This window comes from Mustela nivalis (assembly GCF_964662115.1).
Source record: "Mustela nivalis genome assembly, chromosome: 9".
NCBI lineage: Eukaryota > Metazoa > Chordata > Mammalia > Carnivora > Mustelidae > Mustela > Mustela nivalis.
Genome location: NC_139028.1, coordinates 102,592,167 through 102,616,258, shown reverse-complemented (window position 1 = coordinate 102,616,258; position 24,092 = coordinate 102,592,167). Strand labels below are relative to the sequence as shown.

At 51.5% G+C, this 24,092-nt stretch overlaps 1 protein-coding gene across 3 annotated transcripts in view; it reads left to right on the top strand.

Moving 5' to 3' along the window:
• The window catches only part of LRP4 (LDL receptor related protein 4), a 50,903-nt gene that overhangs the window by 15,989 nt on the left and 10,822 nt on the right, over nt 1-24,092 (top strand). For 2 of the 3 annotated variants that reach the window (XM_082747452.1, XM_082747453.1), the window contains exons 5-34: nt 67-183; nt 517-645; nt 884-1,003; nt 1,439-1,564; nt 2,162-2,287; nt 2,479-2,613; nt 2,993-3,118; nt 3,465-3,695; nt 4,780-4,936; nt 6,567-6,784; nt 6,945-7,121; nt 7,506-7,628; nt 9,250-9,458; nt 9,634-9,715; nt 10,471-10,576; nt 11,654-11,855; nt 13,506-13,695; nt 13,784-13,915; nt 14,833-14,973; nt 15,293-15,379; nt 15,486-15,657; nt 16,508-16,670; nt 16,796-17,021; nt 17,360-17,663; nt 19,465-19,683; nt 19,851-19,985; nt 20,866-20,974; nt 22,669-22,813; nt 23,087-23,200; nt 23,655-23,790. In XM_082747452.1, the coding sequence (XP_082603578.1) occupies nt 67-183; nt 517-645; nt 884-1,003; nt 1,439-1,564; nt 2,162-2,287; nt 2,479-2,613; nt 2,993-3,118; nt 3,465-3,695; nt 4,780-4,936; nt 6,567-6,784; nt 6,945-7,121; nt 7,506-7,628; nt 9,250-9,458; nt 9,634-9,715; nt 10,471-10,576; nt 11,654-11,855; nt 13,506-13,695; nt 13,784-13,915; nt 14,833-14,973; nt 15,293-15,379; nt 15,486-15,657; nt 16,508-16,670; nt 16,796-17,021; nt 17,360-17,663; nt 19,465-19,683; nt 19,851-19,985; nt 20,866-20,974; nt 22,669-22,813; nt 23,087-23,200; nt 23,655-23,790 (4,657 nt within the window). Of the gene's footprint in view, nt 1-66; nt 184-516; nt 646-883; nt 1,004-1,438; nt 1,565-2,161; nt 2,288-2,478; nt 2,614-2,992; nt 3,119-3,464; nt 3,696-4,779; nt 4,937-6,566; nt 6,785-6,944; nt 7,122-7,505; nt 7,629-9,249; nt 9,459-9,633; nt 9,716-10,470; nt 10,577-11,653; nt 11,856-13,505; nt 13,696-13,783; nt 13,916-14,832; nt 14,974-15,292; nt 15,380-15,485; nt 15,658-16,507; nt 16,671-16,795; nt 17,022-17,359; nt 17,664-19,464; nt 19,684-19,850; nt 19,986-20,865; nt 20,975-22,668; nt 22,814-23,086; nt 23,201-23,654; nt 23,791-24,092 lie in introns of those variants that run through there. The other variant, XR_014316110.1, reaches the window with a different exon arrangement.

Below are 24,092 nucleotides of genomic sequence, written 5' to 3'. Positions count from 1 at the left end.
GGGGACGATCAAAGGAGGGCGGCCTATAGGGCTCCTGCAGGATCGTTGTCCCCTTGCGTCCCCCAGACATGCGCAAGTGCTCTGACAAGGAATTCCGCTGCAGTGACGGAAGCTGCATCGCCGAGCACTGGTATTGCGACGGTGACACCGACTGCAAAGACGGCTCTGACGAGGAGAGCTGTCGTGAGTGGCCCCAGAACCCAGGCTGGTGGGCTGGGCCGGGCAGAGGGTGGCATCCCAGGGGCCGAAGGCCGGGGCAGCAGGGTGCATGGCCGTGGCCCTGGAGGGCGGGCTCTTCAGGAACAGCACCTTAGACGCTGAGCAAGGCTGGGAGCATGTTCCCTGGGTGCCAAGGGGAGGGCCCGCTTTGGTCCAAGCACATGGAAGTCCATCAGGGCCATCCCAGATGAAACTCACTTTCCTTGCCTGAACGAATTACCCCCTGGAAGAGTCAGGGCCTCTCTCCTGTGTCCAGGCCTGAGTGTACGCCCCTTCCTACCCCTGCCTGCCTTCCAGCCTCAGCAGTGCCAGCACCGCCCTGCAACCTGGAGGAGTTCCAGTGTGCCTACGGCCGCTGCATCCTCGACATCTACCACTGTGACGGGGATGATGACTGCGGAGACTGGTCAGACGAGTCCGACTGCTGTGAGTGGTCTGGCCAGCAGTGCGGAGGAGGAGGGAGGGAGGCCAGGCCCAGAGGAACTCCTGGGGTGGTAAGGCACAGGTGCCAGCTGGGGCACGAGCTCCAGGGAGGAGTTTCCAGATTCTTGGCTCCCTGTTGGGCAGAGATGGAGGAGGTGGGTGCTGGGGCTGGGCTTTCTGGTCTGCCCTGGACACTGTGTCAGGGACTGGCTAGAGACAAGAGTCTGTCCTATTTCCCCAGCCTCCCACCAGCCCTGCCGCTCGGGAGAGTTCATGTGTGACAGTGGCCTGTGCATCAACGCGGGCTGGCGCTGTGATGGCGATGCGGACTGTGATGACCAATCAGATGAGCGCAATTGCAGTGAGTGGGGGCAGTGCCAAAGGGCAGGGCTGAAAGTAGGTAAAGGGCTCTTGGAGCCAAAAAGGCCACCATCGATGAAGACAGACGGGGCAAGCAGGACTGTCGTGGACGGTGGTGTAGGTTGGGCACAGCACAGAGGTGCTCAGTTCGAAGGGATGCTAGTCACACTGTGGATGTACACATTCTGTAACTATATAGATTTGAATATTTGTCCCTGCAGTTTTCTCACAAGTGGCAGGAAGGCATCTTGATGAAAGGTTACCTTTTGTCTAATTTGCACAAAGACGCCATTGGGAACAACGGTGAAGGGGGACAGTGGCGTGGATGCTGACATGGGCTGCAGTTGGGGAGGCGGGGTGGGGCCTTGGACCACAGAGGGGCAGAGCCTCAGGCCACAGCGGGGCCAGCCTCTCATGAGGCCTTTCCTTCGTCCAGCCACCTCCATGTGTACGGCCGAACAGTTCCGCTGCCGCTCAGGCCGCTGCGTCCGCCTGTCCTGGCGCTGTGATGGGGAGGACGACTGTGCAGACAACAGTGATGAAGAGAACTGTGAGAACACAGGTGGAGTCTCCTGGGGTTCGCTCAGGCCCCTTGGCCCATGGTTGAGTTGGCAGACAGGGGTGGACTGAGGCTGTCACCACTGCCATTCCGGTGGGCTACAGGGATGCTTACAGCACATCTTGCCCACGGCCTGGATTTTTCTTGCCCTTCTCAGTTACCAGTGTCAAAGCCAGGTGCCTCTGTTGCCTGCCCAGCCGTGTGGCCTGGGACACATCAGCCACCTCTCACGTTCTGACTCATACACAGTCAGCCCGCCTGTTGCTCTGGCCTTGTGAGCAGGCACTGTTCTCTGTGGCTGACGGCCCCCACTGGCCTGGCCATGCTGCCGGGTGCGGGACACACGGATGCACTCTCTCCCTCTGTCCCACATCCCTCACCGTCCCACTGTGGTGTTCCTGGGGAGCAAACGAATGCAGACATCCAGCCAGCCCTGTCTGAGCTGCTTCCTGCCCCGGACCCCAACCCTCCCACCTTGAGTCTCATCTGTCTCCAGTTCGCCCTAGAAAATGACAGGCTCCCGTCCTTTTGTTGACGTAAGCCCTGCCCTGCTGTGACCTGCCTCTCTCTACCGCCCTGCTCTGCTGCCTCCCTCTCTAGGAAGCCCCCAGTGTGCCTCGGACCAGTTCCTGTGCTGGAACGGGCGCTGCATCGGGCAGAGGAAACTGTGCAATGGGGTCAACGACTGTGGGGACAACAGTGACGAAAGCCCACAGCAGAACTGCCGTGAGTGTCCCCAGTGGGCGGGCCTGGCCCCTGGTCTGTGGCTGAACCCCACCCATGTGGTTCAAAGAGAATCCTCCCCGGGGATTCGTGCGGCCTCGGGAGCTGTTCTTCGTGGTCCAGGTGGAATGCCAAGTTGGCTGTCTGGGGGAGGATTCTGGGCTCAACTCCCATCTCTGGCTTGGCTGGCACAGGGCCCCGGACGGGTGAGGAGAACTGCAATGTTAACAACGGTGGCTGCGCCCAGAAGTGCCAGATGGTGCGGGGGGTGGTGCAGTGTACCTGCCACACGGGCTTCCGGCTCACCGAGGATGGGCACATGTGCCAGGGTGAGCTGGGGCCTGCTTTGGAGCTGGGCAGGGGCAGCGGACAGACAGCTGTGTTTCCCATGGGTCAGACATTTGACAGACGCAACCTCCTTTCGTCATCCCCTTAGCAGGTGGCGATGGTCCTGTCTGTCTCACAGATGGGGAAACTGAGGCCCAGAGAGGTTAAGTAACTTACTGACGGCCACAGAGCTGGTGAGAGCAGAGTTGGGATTCCAGCCCAGGTCTCCATGACCTTGACGCCCTTAACCGCTTGTTGTATACCCTTCCCACTGGGCCTGGAGAGTAGATGGGTATGTGGGCAGGAAAGCAACTAGTCAGCCTGAGATTTGTGGGGGGGAGGGTGGCAGAATGGAGATCTGACCCCGCCCGGTCCTCCCAGATGTGAATGAATGCGCTGAGGAGGGGTACTGCAGCCAGGGCTGCACCAACAGCGAAGGGGCCTTCCAGTGCTGGTGTGAAGCAGGCTACGAGCTCCGACCTGACCGGCGCAGCTGCAAGGCTCTGGGTAAGGGCTGTTGACATTCGGCTTGTTGGGAAGAGGGCTGAGCCTGGAGACATCCAGGGGCTCCAGTCCCTGGGGATTTGCTGACAGGTAGAGAGAGTTTTCCTCTCAGGACAGTGGAGCTGTGAGTTGCATTCTGAGCCCCAAGAAAAACTCTGCTGGGGTGGGGTGGGTGGGAGAGTATGCTTCGGAGGCTCCCACTCTTCTAGTCCAGTCAGCAGCAGCTGTGGCCATGCCCTCAGTGGCAGGGGGCCACATTTGTCTGCTGAGGATTTGGGGGTGCATGCTGACACGTGTCAGGGACAGCTCTGGAGCCCAGTGGGGGCCCCATTTCTATGCCACGTCCCAGGGCCGGAGCCTGTGCTACTGTTCGCCAATCGCATCGACATCCGGCAGGTGCTACCGCACCGCTCCGAGTACACGTTGCTGCTCAACAACCTGGAGAACGCCATTGCCCTTGACTTCCACCACCGGCGTGAGCTCGTCTTCTGGTCGGACGTCACCCTGGACCGGATCCTCCGTGCCAACCTCAACGGCAGCAACGTGGAGGAGGTTGTGTCTACAGGGCTCGAGAGTCCAGGTAGGGAATGAGGCCCGAGGGGAAGGGCAGGGCCACAGCATGTACAAAGCAATCGTGGAAGGAACAGGATAGTGGCTCACAAACCTTGGGCAGCAGAACATCTTTTTCTTCCGGCGAAATCTTGGATGGAATTCTAGTAGCGAAAAACGTGAATTTTAACAGTTCAGGTTTATGATATTTGCTCATTATTGGGCTCAATAGTAATGAGATGTTTTGATGAATATAATCATTTGAAATCAGAGATTTATGGGCAGCAGCTACGATTCGTTCTAAGCCTTTTTTTTTTTTTAAGATTTTATTTTTTTATTTGACAGAGAGAGACACAGCAAGAGAGGGAACACAAGCAGAGAGGGAGGGAGAAGCAGGCTTCCCACCGAGCAGAGAGCCTGATGAGGGGCTCGATCCCAGGACCCTGGGATCATGACCTGAGCCGACGGCAGATGCTTAACAACTGAGCCACCCAGGCGCCCCTACAATGTGCTCTAAGTTTTAGCATTTGGTTCAGCTCAGAATTTTGTCTTGGTTGCTTTGTATTAAGGATAGTCTCCTTGATCCAGAGAGATACATCCAAATGTTTACAGATTTAAAAAAAAAAAAAAAAAAACAAGAGCTCACTCTATAATCTCAGCCCATTCTACAACCCAGTGAAATGGATTAGAATCTGGCATCACGCACATCTGACTCATAAGCCTATGGAACTTCTGAAACACCTCTACAAAACTCTGAGCCACAGTTTGCAAACGCATGAGCCAGAGCGGCAGGAGACTCTGGGCGTGGGTCAGGGAGCCAGGATTCAGGAAGCAGAATGTGGTTTGCTGTGAGGAAGAAGTGCTTGGCCTTGGACAGTTCCTTGACTCCTCTGTGCCTCAACTCCTTCATCTTCACAGGAGTTCTAGTATCTAGTTCCCAGAGCTGTTATGACGATCAAGTGAGTTAGTATACATAACTATGGTCAGAACGTGGTCAGAATATGGTCAGAACAGTGTCTGACCCAAAACCTTCATGTAAGATTTTGCTCTGTCACATCAGCCCAGAGGAGCGTTGGCTGAATCCCTGACCCATTCCTGCTGCCTCTTTCCATCAGGGGGCCTGGCTGTGGATTGGGTCCATGACAAGCTCTATTGGACCGACTCAGGGACATCAAGGATTGAGGTGGCCAACCTGGACGGTGCCCATCGGAAGGTGCTGCTGTGGCAAAACCTTGAGAAGCCCCGGGCTATTGCCTTGCACCCCATGGAGGGGTGAGTGAGTTGAACCTCAAGCTTCCAATCCCTCCTGCAATATCTAGCAACAGTTTCTAGGCCGCCTGGGCCAGACCTTGCTGGGGGGGCCTCTTCACAACGTGGCATTAACAGCATGGGCTGTGCACCCAGACACGCCTGGATTTGAGTCCTGGCTCTGCGCTAAATGGCTGTGTGCCCTTGGGTCAGGCTGTTTCTGCCTCCGCTCCCTCACTTACAATTGGTGATTTTTTAAAAAAGCACACCTACCTCCCAGCTGTGTGAAGATTAAAAGAGACTCCTTTTTTAAACTGGAGATATAATTGACATATAACCATATATTAGTTTCAGATGTACAGCATAATGGTTCAATATTTGTGTATATTGCAAAATGATCACTGCAGTAAGTCTCTTTAATATCCGTCATGTATGACAGTTACAACTTTTTCTCGTGATGAGAACTTTGAAGTTCTGCTCTCTTAGCAACTTTGAAATAATACAGTACAGTGTGACGATTTATAGTCACCATGCCGTAGGTTACATCCCCGTGACTGACTTATTCTATAACTAGAAGTTTGTACCTTCTGATCCCCTTCACCCATTTCACCTACCCAAAATGAGATGCATTTTATTATTTTTTTTTAAAGATTTTATTTATTTATTTGACAGACAGAGATCACAAGTAGGCAGAGAGGCAGGCAGAGAGAGAGGGGGAAGCAGGCTCCCCGTTGAGCCCTATGTGGGGCTCGATACCAAGACCCTGAGATCATGACCTGAGCCGAAGACAGAGGCTTTAACCCACTGAGCCACCCAGGTACCCCAAGATTTTATTTATTTGACAGAGATCACAAGTAGGCAGAGGGGCAGGCAGAGAGAGAGCGGCAAGTAGGCTCCCCACTGAGCAGAGAGCCCGATGTGGGGCTCGATCCCAGGACCCTGGGATCATGACCTTAGCTGAAGGCCGAGTTTTAACTCAGTGAGCCACCCAGGTGACTCATGAGATGCATTTTAAATGCCACAGTACACATTAGATCATTGCAGGTGCTTAATATTTTTATTATTAGCTCATAGGGTTGATCTAATTAATAGAAAGTAGTAATTTTTGTTATTAGAAAAAAAAAATCTCCCACAAGGGTTGGGATTTTTGTCTGTTCTGTTCACTGCTATACTCCTAATCCCTAAGAGACAGCCCTGAAGGTATTATTAAAAAAGAGAGAGAGAGAGAGATTTGTTAAATGAATGAATACCCTGCTAGAGACATTTAAGCTCAGACATTTATTTTTTTTTATTTTTATTTTTTAAAGATTTTATTTATTTATTTGACAGACAGAAATCACAAGTAGATGGAGAGGCAGGCAGAGAGAGAGAGAGGGAAGCAGGCTCCCTGCTGAGCAGAGAGCCCGAAGCGGGACTTGATCCCAGGACCCTGAGATCATGACCTGAGCCGAAGGCAGCGGCTTAACCCACTGAGCCACCCAGGCACCCTAAGCTCAGACATTTAGAAGACACTCTGTGGACTAGACACAGAATGTGTCTCCTACTAGTTGGAATCCCCTGGGTTAAACAGATAAAAGGCCCCAGTCTCGCTATTATTCCTGCTACTACCTGCTTTCCGCTGCCTGTCTCTCAATTTCCTTTTGTCTCTTCCCAGTACCATTTACTGGACAGACTGGGGCAACACCCCCCGCATTGAGGCCTCCAGCATGGATGGGTCTGGACGCCGCATCATCGCCGATACTCATCTCTTCTGGCCCAATGGCCTCACCATTGACTATGCGGGCCATCGTATGTACTGGGTGGATGCTAAGCACCACGTCATCGAGAGGGCCAATCTGGACGGGAGTCACCGCAAGGCTGTCATTAGCCAGGGTGAGGTCCTTTCTTCACTCTTCTTCATCTCTCATCCTTCTGCTCCAGTCCCAGCCCCCAGGAGCCTTGGCAGGGGGTGAGATTTGCGCAGTTGCCAGGCCTGGGCCCAGAGCCCATGGCAGGCTCTGTCTGGACTGAGGTCCTTCTGGACTTTCCCCAGGCCTCCCCCATCCCTTCGCCATCACCGTGTTTGAAGACAGCCTGTACTGGACAGATTGGCACACCAAGAGCATCAACAGTGCTAACAAATTCACTGGCAAGAACCAGGAGATCATTCGCAACAAGCTCCATTTCCCCATGGACATCCACACCCTGCACCCCCAGCGCCAGCCCGCAGGTAAGAACCGACCCACCTGGTAAACCTCCTGTGCCTCTGGAAACCTTCCCTGCACCTGTCACAGCTGCCATGGTTTCTGGCCAGGAAGTCTGTGGTTGGCACGGATGGGGCCAATTTCTCCCTCTGCTGGACATTCAGGGTACAACATCGAGACCCTAGAAAATGGGCTTCACTGTCCTGATTGGATTCATGCAAACCTTCATAGGCTATCTCTTCTGTCGGGGATTCACTGTGTTCACACCTGGGGCAGGTGGAAAAGATAATGAGCTGTGGTTCCTCCTTCCAGGGAGCTCACACCCTGGTTAAATGACTGAACTGCCTTGGGGTGGACTCCGCCAGCCTTTTGGTATTTCCTGACCCTGTTGCTCTGGGCTCTTTGAACAGGGAAGAACCGCTGTGGGGACAACAATGGCGGCTGCACCCACCTGTGTCTGCCCAGTGGCCAGAACTACACCTGCGCCTGCCCCACAGGCTTCCGCAAGATCAGTGGCCACGCCTGTGCCCAGAGTAAGTGGGTTTGGGGCTCCTGCCTCAGTGGACATGCCTTGTGGAGGGGGTGTGGAAGGAACGGGAGATAGAAATCCAAGGGCTTGCGTGTCATGGGAGAGGAAGGACTTATGAGGCCGGTGGCTCCTACACCAAAGCTGAAGCCCAAGGGCTCAGTGACAGCACCCAGCTAAGTATGGGTCCCCACAGCCAGGCTGGTGGACCATTTCACCAGGTCAAATGCTTTATCCATAGGCAGTGAGACAGTTCCAGGCCCTTCTAGCAAGAAGGGGTTTCTGTCTCTTTACCTTTAGCCTCCCCCTGTTAAAGACGTCCTTTCAGGCCCTAAACCAAAGAGCCAAGATGAGTACCTCCGATGATGTTCTGTACATGGAGACCTTGGATAAATACGTGTCTGATGACTGGGAGAAAATAGGGTGCCCTGCTTGCTCCCGGATCTGCTATTTTGGCTTCCTTTGAGCTCCTGCAGGGTCATTGCCTTCAGAGGGCCACCCTATCTAGCTCAGAGTGACAGGTGACGTTTCTTAAGACGAGTCCAGAGAGAGGGGTGATGCAGGAGTATGGCGTGACCAGCAAGGGGCCAGGGGTCATTCCTCACACATCAGCAGCTGCTCTTACTTTCTGCTGTGTTCCCACTGACCCTCTTGTCCTTTGTTAAAACCAAACTTCTCTTGGGATCTGGGTCCTTCCCAGAGATTGATATGAGGGAAACTATCCAGAGGACCGGGGGCTATTCATTCAGCACACGTTGATTGAAAACCTACCTTCCTTGATTCTTGTACGTGCCCCGGTTTGTCCCTCTTGTCTCAGCGAGGTACAACGGGACTCCCCAGGAGCTCCCCCCTAAGCGTTTCTCAGAGGTTAAAGGGAGACACATGGTGAAGTGAGGCAAGGAGAGCTTTCCAGGCAGATATGTACCCTGGGAAATATTCAGATAGGCCAGAATGGGGTAAGGGATGAAGAAGAGCCAGCGGGGAAGAAGCTCTGTATAGGGCGTTGGCCAGAGCGCCTTCTCCGGAGCCAGACCTGAGTTCAAGTCCCAGCTCTGGTGCTTTGTGGCTGAGGGAAGGTAGATGAGCTCCCTGACCTGCTGTTGGCCTCAGGGTTGCTAATCCAGGAAATGAGAATAAGAATGATGTGAATCACAGAGTTGCCAGGAGAGTGAAGGAGACAAGGCAGGCGAGGCAAGGAGTAAGCTCAGTAGACGTTGTTGGCTAACTTGTGAAGAGAAGGGGACGTAGGTGATGGCGGGCGTGGAGCGGCAGCCCTGAGGCAGGCAGGGAAGGAAGGAAGTGAGGTCTGGTGGGAGTGGATGGCCGGTCAGCCAGTGCGGCCGAAGAGGCTAAGGAAAGAGGAGAGGAAAGGAAGGAAGCTAAGGGACGCCTAAACAGGATATGCCTCTGTGCCCTGGCGAGAGTCTGTTTCCTCGTCCCTTAATCCTAAAGCCTGAGTCTGTCAGCCCAGTGCTCACAGGGGGCCTGAGGTGTGAAGAGTAGGGGACAAAGGGCACCAGCTCCCAGGAAGTGTGATTGAACCAGATGTCACAAAGGTGAGCGTCTGTGTCTGTCACTGTGATTGGATTTAGAGCATTAAAAGGAGACCCCTTTCGGCCTTTGATCAGGTCTTGACAAGTTCCTGCTTTTTGCCCGAAGGATGGACATCCGTCGGATCAGCTTTGACACCGAGGACCTGTCCGACGATGTCATCCCACTGGCTGACGTGCGCAGTGCTGTGGCCCTTGACTGGGACTCCCGGGATGACCACGTGTACTGGACAGATGTCAGCACTGACACCATCAGCAGGGCCAAGTGGGATGGAACAGGACAGGAGGTAGGGCCCATCGAGGGCCCAAGCCCTCGGGGAGGGCAGGGACAGAGGGGATGGAATCCACCCTGTCCCGGGACCAGGCTTCCCATACCTTTGCCAACCTGGAGAGTTGGGACAGTTGGGCCCCAGAGATGAGGTACAAGTCCAGTTGGTGATCACAGTTTTGCTCTCTGTCTAGGTGGTAGTGGATACCAGTTTGGAGAGTCCAGCAGGCTTGGCCATTGATTGGGTCACCAACAAGCTCTACTGGACAGATGCGGGTATGTACAGGACAGCCATGGCCTGGCTCTGTGGGATTCTTCTTCTTCTTTTTTTTTTTTTAAAGATTTTATTTGTTTATTTGACAGACAGAGATCACAAGTAGACAGAGAGGCAGGCAGAGAGAGAGAGGGGGAAGCAGGCTCCCTGCCGAGCAGAGAGCCCAATGCGGGACTCCATCCCAGGACCCTGAGATCATGATCCGAGCCGAAGGCAGCGGCTCAATCCACTGAGCCACCCAGGCGCCCATCTGTGGGATTCTTCTTATTAAAATCCTAATGTCAAGGAGAAGGGACCCAGTATCCCTCCCAGACCACTTGTCTTGGCCTTAGCTCTTGGTGGGTCAGAAGAACTGAAGCTAGACGCTCATATCTGAGGATTTGACATTTGCCAATCAAATGTCAGCTTCTGCTGCTGTGTAGCTGGTGCTCAAAAATGTTTTGAGGCATTTCAGAGAAGGAAACAATGCTCTGTGGTTTTCCTTCCGTCACTGTCTTAATACAATGGGCATTTTCTATGTACCAGGTGAGTCTGGGAGGCAAGAGGAATGCCTTACAGCAGAGCTTCTCAAAGTGTGGTCCTTGGACCTGCAGCATCATCATCTCCAAATTCATTTCCCTCCATATCTGTTGTGCATCTGTCGCAAAATATTTCTTGATCATCTCCTGCAGGCCAGGCTCTGTGCTGGGAGCAGAAGGTAGTAGGGTGAAGGACCAAGGATCGAGTTCATACCTTTGCCCCTTAACTTCTTCATTAGGTACAGACCGGATTGAAGTGGCCAACACAGATGGTAGCATGAGGACAGTTCTCATCTGGGAGAATCTTGATCGTCCCCGGGACATCGTGGTGGAACCCATGGGCGGGTGAGCACCTGTTCCTTTGGGACAAGCTCCACCCATCCCACAGCTCTGAGCACTAGAGGGGAGCCCGGAAGTTAATAAGAGGGGCCAGATCTTATGGGCACACCTAGGCAGCCAGGGCAGTTAACAGACACCACAGAGGTACAGTACAGTGACAGCTCTGTCCCCACAGTGGACGAGGAAACCTTTTGAATTTTATTCTTTTTTTTGGGTCTACAAACAAAAGGAACTCATTGTAAATCAACCAACCAACCAACCAACCAACAAATAAGTAAATAAATCTGTAATAAGTTCAGATTCCCTATAGTCTCACTCTACGGCAATGACCATTGCTAACGGTTAACGGTTTAGGGTATTTTTTTAGATTTTCTTTTACACACATATATCTGTTTGGTACTGTTGATGGTGGTTTTGGTTTTACTGCAATGGTATACTGTTTTGTAACTTGGTTTTTTTTCCCCCTTAACTATACATCCTGGATATCTTTCCACTTAATAATACAGAGCTCTCTTGCTCTTGTTCATGCTTACATAGAATTCTTTTAAATTTGTGTACCATAATTATTGAACCCATCTTGTCAAGGAAACTTTTTTTTTTAAAGATTTTATTTATTTATTTGACACACCGAGAGAAATCACAAGTAGGCAGAGAGGCAGGCAGAGAGAAAGAGGGGGAAGCAGGCTCCCTGCTGAGCAAAGAGCCCGATGTGGGGCTCGATCCCAGGACCCTGAGATCATGACCTGAGCCGAAGGCAGAGGCTTAACCCACTGAGCCACCCAGGTGCCCCACGGAAACATTTCTTGCACCCCATTCTTACTTCCCCTCTTTCTTTATCCCTGAACAGGCCTCATCTGCCAAGCACTCCTTGAGCCATTGAGCTCTGCCTTTATTAAAACACTGGGGAACCTCTGGATAGTGATAGAATGTACAAGACCTTCAGAGACAGCTTTGAGCCAGGACGGGGCTGTGAGCTGAGACAGGAGGCTGGGGCAGCTAGTGCAGGCAGTTGGCACCCTAGGCACCCCGAGTCCCCCTGAGGGTTAACTAGAATGCTGTAAGACCTTCCTTGCCTGTGCCCAGGTACATGTATTGGACTGACTGGGGTGCAAGCCCCAAGATTGAACGAGCTGGCATGGATGCCTCCGGCCGCCAGGTCATCATCTCTTCCAATCTGACTTGGCCTAATGGATTAGCCATTGACTACGGGTCCCAGCGGCTTTACTGGGCAGATGCTGGCATGAAGACGATTGAATTTGCTGGACTGGATGGCAGCAAGAGGAAGGTACGTGTGGTGTTAAGACATCATCCCACGACCCTGAAAGCCTCTGGGGCAGCTTGGAGGACCCAGAATGAGCTGTGTGCTATTCCTTTGAGGCTGTGGCTGCCCTCCGGAGCCAAGGAGGGTGGGTGGGGGATTGTTGCCTGATGATGAAGGGAAACTAGGGGATTTGTGTCAGATTGTGGTACACAGACCTTCCTATTAACCATCACAACGGACACTATTTAATCGCCAAATGCCTGCTGGATGATTGCTCTCTTTGTTTTTGCTGTTGTTCATTGGTATAATTTCAAACAAAAAAGTTGTGAGATTCGTCACATTGGTATACCATTCTCTATACACACACACACATACACATGCATTATTATTTTTCTGAACCGTCTGAGAATAAATTGGAAACATCCATTTCGTGACCCGAAAATTCTTCAGTTTCCTAAGAACAAGGACATTGTCTCAAGTAACCACAGTGTGATGATCAAAACCAGGAAATTTAGCACTGATACAGCATTACTGTCTAATTAACAGTCCATGTTCAGTCTCACCACCAATTGCCCCAATAATGTCCTTTGTAGCTTTTTTTTTTCTTTTTTCTTTCTTAGACCAGGATCCAATCCCAGATCACAACTGTGTTTAGTAATCAGGTCTCTTTAACCTCTACTTCCTCATCCTTATTTAACCCATCCAGTCAAGGAAATGAGTCCCTTCTGTGTCTTTCATGACCTTTGTATTTTTAAATATCAAATGTCAGGGGTGCCTGGGTGGCTCAGTGGGTTAAAGCCTCTGCCTTCGGCTCGGGTCATGGTCCCGGGGTGCTGGGATAAAGCCCCGTGTCGGGCTCTCTGCTCCGCAGGGAGCCTGCTTCCTCCCCTCTCTCTCTGCCTGCCTCTCTGCCTACTTGTGACCTCGGTCTATCAAATAAATAAATAAATAAATATTTTTTTTTTTTTTTTTAAATCAAATGCTAGTTATTTTGTAGAATGTCTCTCAGTCTGTCTGCTGTTCCCTTAGACTCAGATTATGTTTGGGGCAGGAGTCCTACATTAAATCAAGCTGTGTCCAGTGTGTCTCACCAGCAGGCACAGATGTCGGCTTGTCCCTTTGCAGTGATACTAACTTGGCACAGTCAAGGTGGTTGGTTAAGAGGGTGTCTACTGTTACTCCTTTTGTAATGAATAAATAATTTGTGCAGAGAGACTCTGAGGTTACCTAAATCATACAAGATCTTTTACAATCATCACACAACTCTTGGAGCCAGGCACTGTCACGGTCATATCACAGATTGGCAAACCAAAGCTCAGAGAGTTTTTTGTTTTAATCAGAGAGAGAGAGCACGCACATGCAGGCGAGCACCAGGAGGGGGAGCAGCAGGCAGAGGGAGAAGCAGGCTCCCCACTGAGGGAGGAGCTTGATGCGGGACTCTATCCCAGGACCTTAGCATCATAACCTGATCTGAAGGCAGCCACTTAATTGGCTGAGCCACTCAGACACCTCTCAGAGATTTGATAATCAGCTGTTGCTCGAGGTTGCCCAGCAGGTGGCAGTGGAGGAACTGTATCCTGTCTACACGTGTGTGGGTGGATCCATCTTGACCACAGCTCTGTGCTTTCGCACCTTGCTGGGGGATGACCTCATGCTGCCTGCCCCGCCTGGCAGGTGCTGATTGGAAGCCAGCTCCCCCACCCCTTTGGGCTGACCCTGTACGGAGAGCGCATCTATTGGACTGACTGGCAGACCAAGAGTATACAGAGCGCAGACCGACTGACGGGGCTAGACCGGGAGACCCTGCAGGAGAATTTGGAGAACCTTATGGACATCCATGTCTTCCACCGCCGGCGGCCCCCAGGTGAGCAGCCTTCGGCCCGCCGAGGCTTCTCCTTGGCCTTCCTTTGCCGTAGACCTCCACTTTGACCCCCCTCCACCTCCCCCTGCAGTGTCCACGCCATGCGCTAGGGAGAATGGAGGCTGCAGCCATCTGTGTCTTCGGTCCCCAAATCCGAGTGGCTTCAGCTGTACCTGCCCCACAGGCATCAACCTGATGCGTGATGGCAAGACCTGCTCACCAGGTAAGTTGGAGCGTCACAAATCAGGATAGAGCCTCTCCAAGTGGGGCAGTGGCTGTCTTCCTTCCCTGTGGGTGGACTCCAGGGTGGGTTGGAAACCATAGGTCCTGGTACTCTGAGAGGCATAGAGGAGACCAGAAAGTTCTAGAGAGAAGGAAAAGTCCAGAAGGAGGCCCAAGGGACCAGGTAGACAGGATCATAGGCAGAGTCTAACTTGTTCTTATGGTGTCTCTATGCATACTAGAAAAAGATGCTCTTTTCCCAGATGCCCTGCTTTCATTGTTGGAAAATTGTCATAATACACTGATCAGGTTAAAACAAGTCACTTCAGTTTTATCTGCCCAGATTTTATATAATGAATATTAAAACTTATGATCTCTCCAATGTCATGCCTTGGAAGTACCACTTTGTGAGTGTTACAACATAGATGACAGCCTCAGCTGGAAGGTCCCGGGAGCAGGGCCTGGCTGCCCAGCAGTTAGAAGTTGATGTTTCTCCCTAGGGGGTGCTACATGACTGGCTGCATTTGAACCCTAACATCCTTGGGAGTTTGAATGAGAAAGGATCTGTGAATAGGCCCTCCATGATCTGTAGGGAAAGCCCTTTTTCACGTAACATAAAGTTTTTTAAACCAAATGGTAAAAGTTCTTGAAAAGTGTGTCACTTCTAGAATATTAACAAAGAGCTCTCGTTTACAACTATATGTCAGGCCCAGTGCTAAGTGCTTTTCTGTGTACAGATCTCTCCTAGTCCTTACAGGATACCCTGCCCTTATTCCCATTCTACAGATGCTAAAGCTGAGGCTTGAGCAATTTAAAGAACTTACCCAGGATCCACTAGAAACTAACAAGAGATTTCAGATCCTCTTACTGGCTGCGCTAGGGTGACTGTCCTCTTTCCTTTTGTCCCTACCTGGGCAGGCATGAACAGTTTCCTCATCTTCGCCAGGAGAATAGACATACGCATGGTCTCCTTGGACATCCCTTATTTTGCTGACGTGGTGGTACCTATCAACATTACCATGAAGAATACCATTGCCATTGGAGTAGATCCCCAGGAAGGTCCGTGTGGCCCTCTGTCCCCAAGCTACTGCAGCTGCTGTTCTTCCTCTCCCGTTGCTTCCTGCCAAGAGCCTGGGGCTTCCTGTTCCCTCTGGCACAGCCCTGTCCCCATCTCTGTAGCTTCCTCTTGGGTAACGAGGGCATGGTTTGTGGCCTTGCTTCCATCCCTGCCAACTACTTTCCTCTTATGCTCATTCTTTATTTCCCTGGATAGCCTCTGCTCAGGGGTAGAGGTTCTCTCTGACACGCCCTGGCGTCCCTGTGGGTGTCCCTTTGGGAGAGGCGAGGGTCCAGGCTAAGCCAAGCCTTCCCTTTCCAGGAAAGGTGTACTGGTCAGACAGTACCCTGCACAGCATCAGCCGTGCCAATCTGGATGGCTCGCAGCATGAGGACATCATCACCACAGGTGGGCCTTGCTTCCAGCCCAGGGACCCCCTGTCTGGCTCCAGAGCTGGGGAAACAGCCCGTCTGTTTTAAGGCAGGAGCCAGTGTGCTCTCTTGACTTCCTGCAGGGCTGCAGACCACAGATGGGCTCGCGGTGGATGCCATTGGCCGGAAAGTGTACTGGACAGACACGGGAACCAACCGGATTGAAGTGGGCAACCTGGACGGGTCCATGAGGAAAGTGCTGGTGTGGCAGAACCTGGACAGCCCACGGGCCATTGTGCTGTACCATGAGATGGGGTGAGAGCCGGCTCTGTGGATCTGGGCAGCGGGCTGGGACGGGCCAGCTGGGGCTCCCACAGGGGTACAGGAGAAGAATCGAACGCAGGCGTGCCTCAGAGGAACGTGGAGATGGACCTCGCCCCTTCTGACTTCTTTTGGGGTGGGTAGGGTAATGTAGAGGTAACGGGCACCAGCCTTGAAGTCAGAAATCCAGGATTCAACATTCTTTACCATGTGTTAGCTGCGTCTGTCACTCCAGGTCCTGTTTTTAACCTCTGATCCTCAGTTTCTTCACCAGTAAGTGGAGGTGAGAGTGAAAATGTATACCTCATGCTCTTGGGAGGACAAAGTGAGAGAATCCATGGAAAATTCTTTCTTAAAAAAATTGTGGCTAGGGACACCTGGGTGGCTCAGTTGGTTAAGCAGCTGCCTTCGGCTCAGGTCATGATCCCAGCGTCCTGGGATCGAGTCCCACATCGGGCTCCTTGCTTCGCAGGGAGCCTGCTTCTCCCTCTGACTCTGCCTTCCACTCTGTCTGCCTGTGCTCGCTCTTGCTCGCTATCTGACAAATAAATAAAAAATAAAATCTTTAAAAAAAAAAAAAATTTAAAAAAAAAATTGTGGCTAAAAAAAATAAAATAAAATTTACCATCTCAATGGTTTTTTAAGTGTACGGCTCAGTAAAGTCTATTCACACAATGGTGACACATCTTCAGAATGTTCTCGGCCTGCACATCCGAAGCCCTAGACCCCCAGAGCAACAACTCCACTTTTTGCATGAAATACTTTTCACAGCGTTTGGCCTGTGGTCAGTACTTCCAGCATATAGGAGCTACGGACATAGCAGCGAGTATTTTTCCTGGCCCAGGTTCATGTACTGGACAGACTGGGGGGAGAACGCCAAGCTGGAGCGGTCTGGAATGGACGGCTCAGACCGGACCGTGCTCATCAGCAACAACCTAGGATGGCCCAACGGGCTGACCGTGGACAAGGCCAGCTCCCAACTGCTCTGGGCTGATGCCCACACTGAGGTAGGAGTCCTGCTCCTGTTGCTTTTCCCGGAAGCCCAGGGAGATGGGACGGGGGCTGTTCAGAATCTCTACTCAGGGCTCCTCGCCTACACATAGCCACCCCACACCGTCTCCTTCCTCCACAGCGAATTGAGGCTGCCGACCTGAACGGTGGCAGCCGGCACACGCTGGTGTCCCCAGTCCAGCACCCCTATGGCCTCACTCTGCTTGACTCCTATATCTACTGGACTGACTGGCAGACCCGGAGCATCCACCGTGCCGACAAGGGGACCGGCAGCAACGTCATCCTGGTGAGGTCCAATCTGCCAGGCCTCATGGACATTCAAGCCGTGGACCGGGCACAACCACTGGGTGAGAGTGGGCCAGAGCTGGCTTTCTGAGGGTAGCCCGGTGTCTGAGATAAGTCGGGAGCACAGAGATCCTTCTATGATCTCAGAGACAAGGACCTCCTTAAGCCCCCTTCCTCGATCAGGCTGTGCTCCGTCCGGGTATGGCTCTGGGACTCTGACTGCTATCACCTTCAGAAAACCTGAAGGGAGACACACCTGCTCCTCCTCCCTCATCCCTGCCAGGCCCCAGATTCTGTCACTTAGGATAGCAGAGAACCAGGCATAAGAGACCAGGGCGTTTGTAAGTTTTCTGCAGGAATCCAGGCTGGGTGTCATGGCTCATGCGTCTCGCCTCCCCAGGTTCTAACAAGTGTGGCTCTAGAAATGGCGGCTGCTCCCACCTCTGCTTGCCTCGACCCTCAGGCTTCTCCTGCGCCTGCCCCACTGGCATCCAGTTGAAGCGAGATGGGAAGACATGCGATCCCTCCCCCGAGACCTACCTGCTCTTCTCCAGCCGAGGCTCCATCCGGCGTATCTCGCTGGATACCAGTGACCACACGGACGTGCACATCCCAGTTCCCGAGCTGAACAATGTCATCTCCCTGGACTATGACAGCGTGGACGGGAAGGTCTATTACACAGACGTGTTCCTGGATGTTATCAGGTATGAATGTCCCTGAAATCTCCAGACGACACAGACCTGTGTCCCATCCCTGGTGGGATGAGGTCATGTCCATGTTGACCTCTAAGCAGACTGAGTGGTTCTAATCCTGACTTGTTGTTCACTTGTCACTAACAATAGAGTTCAGGGGCACTGGGTTACTCAGTTGGTTAAGCATCTGCCTTTGTCTCAGGTCATGATCCCAGGCTTCTGGGATCGAGTCCCACATCAGGCTCCCTGCTCAGTGGAGAGTCTGCTTCTCCCTCTGCCTGCTGCTCCCCCTGCTTGTGTGCTCTCTCTTACTGTCAAATAAGTAAAATCTTTTAAAAAAAAAAAAAAAAGAATAGAGTTCAGATTTGGGGTTTTTTATTGTTGTTGTTTATTTCTAGATTAATAGAAGCCCAGTATATAAAACAATCAGGCTGAGGAACTGCCCCACTGCCCGGCCCTGTGGGAGCTCCTTGCATTCCCTAAGACTCATTGATGAGTAGCTAAGCAGTATATCTGTATTATAATACAGGATCCCTGGCCAAATGCCAAGGCCTGGGGTTGTTCACAAGGTTGCGTTTTGCTGTTTTAAAACTATTTTTGTTTTGTTTATTTTACTTTCTATTATTCTTTCCATTTGTTTTTTGTCCCATCATAGCTGAGGAATGTGATGGCCTGCCACTATTTTGAGGGGTTTATTACGGCAGAGATTCTCCTATAAAAGAATAAGGGCGTTCCCCCTTGGTTCTCCCTGAGAGGCATATTAGAATCTCAAGCTGGAGCTGGACGGTTGGGGGGTGTTGGTGGTGGTGCCTGGGTGGCTCAGTTGATTAAGCATCAGCTTTCCGCTCAGGTCATGATCCCCGGGGTCCTGGGATTGAGCCCCACTTCAGGCTCCCTGCTCAGCGGGGAGCTTGTTTCTCCTTCTCCTGCTCCCCACTGCTTGTGCTCTCTCTTTCTCCCTCTTACATAAATAAATAACATCTGAAAAAAAAAAAAAAAAAAAAAAAGGAATCTCATGCTGGGAGCAGGTGGGAATATGTAGTCTAGAGAAGTTCCTGAAGTGTTTATGACATACCCCATCCTGTGGTTGAATTCCATGGTAGAGGACTAATGTAAAAATACACAGGGAGGGGGCGCCTGGGTGGCTCAGTGGGTTAAGCCGCTGCCTTCGGCTCAGGTCATGATCTCAGGGTCCTGGGATCGAGTCCCGCATCGGGCTCTCTGCTCAGCAGGGAGCCTGCTTCCTCCTCTCTATCTCTGCCTGCCTCTCTGCCTACTTGTAATCTCTCTCTGTCAAATAAATAAATAAAATCTTTAAAAAAAAAAAAAAATACACAGGGAGATTTGGACCAATGTGCCTTTCTTATAATTACCACCTATCAATCCTTATCTCTCTCCTAAGGTATGTGGGGAATTACTGACCTGTCTTCTGCAAGACATGGGCCCAAACACCTCCTACTTAGAGCAGGAAACATTCTGTCCTCCCAAGGATTTGCCCATTAATTCTGCTAATATTTTGACTACCTCCTGTGGCTAGATGCTGAGGAGTGTACTGATAGATAGGTAGTCTCTGTCCCTGTGGAGTTTATAATAGGGATCTAATTATCAGACCATGGATTAAAGGGGTTTCAGTCTAGGGGTGAGAGGCTGGCTTAGTTGGAAGAGCATGTGACTCTTGATCTTGGGGTCATAAGTTTGAGCCCCATGTCAGGTGTAGAAATTACTTAAATAAATATGCTTAAAAGTCTGTGGGGGTATCCAGTCTACCTCTGGTCAGTCGGGTCAGTCAGCCAGCCCTGGGCTATTCCCTCAGGAGAGCGGATCTGAATGGCAGCAACATGGAAACAGTGATCGGGCGTGGGCTGAAGACCACCGACGGGCTGGCAGTAGACTGGGTAGCCAGGAATCTGTACTGGACGGACACGGGCCGAAATACCATTGAAGCATCAAGGCTAGATGGTTCCTGCCGCAAAGTGCTGATCAACAACAGCCTGGACGAGCCTCGGGCTATTGCCGTTTTCCCCCGGAAGGGGTAAGTTCATGGCCGGCAAAAGAGACCCCCAGGGAGGAAGGGCCTGATGAAGAGTCCCTAGGAAAATGCCCATGTACTAATGATGTCAGTGTGTCCTCCCCTAATTCTCCGAGCTTCTGGGTGCCATCTTCCCTTGCTTTGGTGATGATGGTGGTATTGTATCTCAGGTATCTCTTCTGGACCGACTGGGGCCACATTGCCAAGATTGAGCGGGCAAACTTGGATGGCTCCGAGCGGAAGGTCCTCATCAACACAGACCTGGGTTGGCCCAATGGCCTTACCCTGGACTATGACACCCGCAGGTGGGAACCCTGTCCCAGGAGCTTCCTGGAAATTGAGTGGGTAGAGGAAAGGATGGTGGAGAGTCAGACAGTGAAAACAAAAAGATAGAAAGCTCCTTGGTAGGTAGGGAGGAAAAAAGCGAGAAGGATGAGGGGATGTATTCTTAGAGCAAGGGTTGCTGAATCCGGCCCTCAGTCCTCAGATGGATTTTGTTTGTGTGGTTTACAAGTTTTTGATTTGACTGTCTTAAGCAGAGCCTGTCCTCTGGTTGGACCACAGATCCCATGACCCCCTACTCATTGGAGGCTGATTTTTTTTGCGTTTGTTACTCTTCTGATCCCTTCACTCATTAGAATTTGCAACTCCTCATCTAGATCAAAATGCTAGAGGAGAAGAGGGTGAAAGGTGCTTCGAGGCAGCCTGCTTCCCTTTCTACCCCCAGAAGAAGGGAAAGGAATCAAACTCACCTGGAGAGTCGGGCTGGAGAAGAGGAATGCCTTCTCCCCTTAGCCTCAGTGAAGTCTTTGTACAGCAAGATCTCTTCTTTTTTTCTTTTTCTTTTTCTTTTTTTCTTTTTTTTTTGGTGAGATCTCTTCTTGAAGAGTGCTCCTAAGAATTTGGACTTTGATTCTTGGGATCAGATGAGCCTGGAGGGTGACTTCTCTAAGATCACAAGGCTCTCTACCCAACCCTAGACAGCTCCGGCCCCCTACTTGAGTTACCAACTTCCCTTCTTCAGCTTTGGGACTCGCAGTGACCTCTCTGATCAAGGCCACCTTTTGATGACTCACAGCCCCTGCTGGGTCAGCTCAGGAGGGGGACAGATAGCTCCTTGTGGGGAAGGACTGGGCTTCTTGGCAAGCATTTGGGGGCAGCCACCTTCTCTCTTGTCCTTCACAGGATCTATTGGGTAGATGCACATCTGGACCGGATCGAGAGTGCTGACCTCAATGGGAAGCTACGGCAAATCTTAGTCAGCCATGTCTCCCACCCCTTTGCTCTCACTCAGGTACTGGCTCAGGAGAGAGGTAACTAAACCTCCTTGATGGGGAGGGGTGGGTATTCCTTTGGGATCCCAAGTTAGTGGCCTCAACCCTAGTTGCTACGCGACAGACAGGCTATGGAAGCTCATTTCTGCACACTGAAGCCTTGGCGCCATGTGTCTCCTAGTCCCATCCCACTACTCCATGTTCTAACATTTGAGGGAGGGACTTGAAAATGCAGATTCCTGGGCCCTGGGTGATAAAGACTCTGCTTCATGAGCATTGGGCTTAGGGAGGTACATTCTAACAGGTTCCCTGGTTGATTCTAATGCTATGTTTCCATCAGCTGAGTCCAGGCAGCTGGCTTAGTGGCTGTAGGGTAGAGGGGCTATGAGCCCAAGTATTGAGGCAGCCAGCCAGTTGGTACGTTTATTGAGCCTCTAATCTGCCAGCTCAGTGGGTTCAAGCTCTGCCTGTTCATTGAACAAGTGCAACTTTGGACAAGATACTGAACTTCTCTAAGCTTCACTTACCTAAAAAATAAATAAGTTTAATAATGGTGTCCTCCTGGGGTGCCTGGGTGGCTCAATGTGTTAAAGCCTCTGCCTTCGGCTCAAGTCATGATCTCAGGGTCCTGGGATCGAGCCCCACATCGGGCTCTCTGCTCAGCAGGGAGCCTGCTTCCCTCTCTCTCTCTGCCTGCCTCTCTGCCTACTTGTGACCTCTGTCTGTCAAATAAATAAATAAAATCCTAAAAAATAATAATAATAATGGTGTCTTCCCAAAATATGTGCAAAGCATTAGCACACGTATCTGGAACTCAGTCGTGTTGTTTTTAATCATTTTAATTATCACTGGCTGACATTTTTGAGTTCTAACCCTGTATGATAAGTCAGGGGAAAAGGAGATCTCTCAAGCTTGGGGCCGAAACAGGGATCCTCAGTCATTTAAAAATCTTTGTTCATTTTTGACCAATGTCCACTTATCTGTATTGTGCTTCGTATCCTACCAGTCAATAAGATTTGGGCCCTGCCTACTGATAGGCTCCCCCTACCCCGTACTCCAAATGTAAAACTATAGGATGATATTGAATATGGTTTTTCAATCTCCAAGTGTCCCCTGGGATTTCTGATACATACCCGGAAGCAGGAGGGGAACCATCTTCTCTGCGTTCCCCACCCCTGGCCAAGAATCTGAGGATCATTGCATTAGAAGGCAGCTTCCCCCAGACGTAACCAGAAGATTTGGGCCAGGGCTCTAAGTGAAGGGCCCAGAAGAGCCAGGATCTTAGAAGGACCCCTTGCCCCCGAGTTCCTCCTATTTACTAGGTACAAGAAGTCATTTATTCATTGAGCCACGTAGTCAACTGACTGAGAATTATGTGTCAGTGCTAGAAATTGAGAGATAAATGAAATGCATTTTTGTCCTTGAAGGACTTAGTCTTACATCACGGGCAGGTAAGCAGATGACCACAGAGTGTCAAGTGTCTACAAGTGTCACTTGTAGAAGACGCAGAGCAGCATGGAGGAGGGAACTCTGTATGGACTGGGGGAGATGCCCCGGACAGTGCCATATTGGGGGACACACGGAAGTTGGTGTGCTGGATAAGAGACAAAGAGGGCATTTCAGCGGAGGGAGTACACGTGCTGAAGCATGCAACTCTGCTGAGGACAGACTGTTGAATAATATCTACTCTTTATTGGGTTTTCCTGTTGAGTAGCAGGACAGATGGATCTATTGGACAGACTGGCAGACCAAGTCAATCCAGCGTGTGGACAAGTACTCAGGCCGGAACAAGGAGACAGTGTTGGCGAATGTGGAAGGGCTTATGGATATCATTGTGGTTTCTCCTCAGCGACAGACAGGTGGGCTTTCTGGGTCCTGAGCCTGCTTCCTTGCCATCAGTGGGGTGGTGGGTCTCCCCAAGGACTCTTAATTACTGAGACATTTAGACTCACAGGAGAGCCTTTTGGCTCCCATTTCAATCCCGTAGGCCTTTTTCAGCCCCGTGTGGTTGTACCCCTTCTGCCCTACTGCCCCTGGGAATGAGGTGCCCCGGAGTTCCTCCTTACTGAGAAGTGCCAAACTGGGAGACCTGATTCTATCCCAAACCAGACACTCACCCACTCTGCCTCTAGGGACGAATGCCTGTGGCGTGAACAATGGAGGCTGCACCCACCTGTGCTTTGCCAGGGCCTCGGATTTTGTATGTGCCTGTCCTGATGAGCCAGATGGCCGGCCCTGCTCCCTTGGTGAGTTGCACTGGACGGGCCCCTGGACCAGCAGAGCCATTGGAGCGGCAGGGGATCATCAGCGTCAGCTCTGTCCTTCTGGGTGGGATCCCCCTCAAGGGGTTTTATAGCAAAGTGACTGGGAGCAATGAGCTTGAGCTTTGGAATAGCACAGACCCGGGTTTGCCTGGCTTCTGGCATTTACTAAAATGGAATTCAGGTCTCCTGGTTCCCTGACCCCTGCTATGGCCCGTATATTACTGTCTTTCCTGACCTTTGTGGACCAGCTAACCATCCAGAGCTACTAACATTGGAGCCCAAATCCGTTTTATTTACAGTATGAAGAGGCTTTAATGAGGGTGCCTAGGATAAGGACAGCTAGAAGACTGTTTTGTCAAGTGTCCCAGGTGTTACTCTTGGATCACATGTAGAGATCTGGGGCTCCAGGGGCTCATGCAGTCCTTTTTCTCTCCAGTACCTGGTCTGGTGCCCCCAGCTCCCAGGGCTACCAGCCTAAGTGAAAGGAGCCCAGTGCTACCCAACACACTCCCTACCACCTTGCGTTCCTCCACCACTCGGACCCGCACATCTTTGGAGGAGGTGGGAGGAAGGTAAGTGTATTCGGTATGGGGTCCAGGGCTCTTTCTTCCAAATCACCATCCCCTTTCCAGCAGAAGACCATGGTGTTAGCTTAGTCATTCTGGCACATGGGCGGTAGAGCACATCGTTAGCTACCAGGCCCTGCTTTTGGCGCTGGAGAGGATATTTTGACTTAGAGACTGTTGCAAGCGATTGTCTTTCTAGCTCTGAGGGCAAGAAGCTTTAAGTGCTTAGAAGATCTCTAAGGAAGGGACGCCTGAATGGCTCAGTTGGTTAAGCCGCTGCCTTCGGCTCAGGTCATGATCCCAAGGTC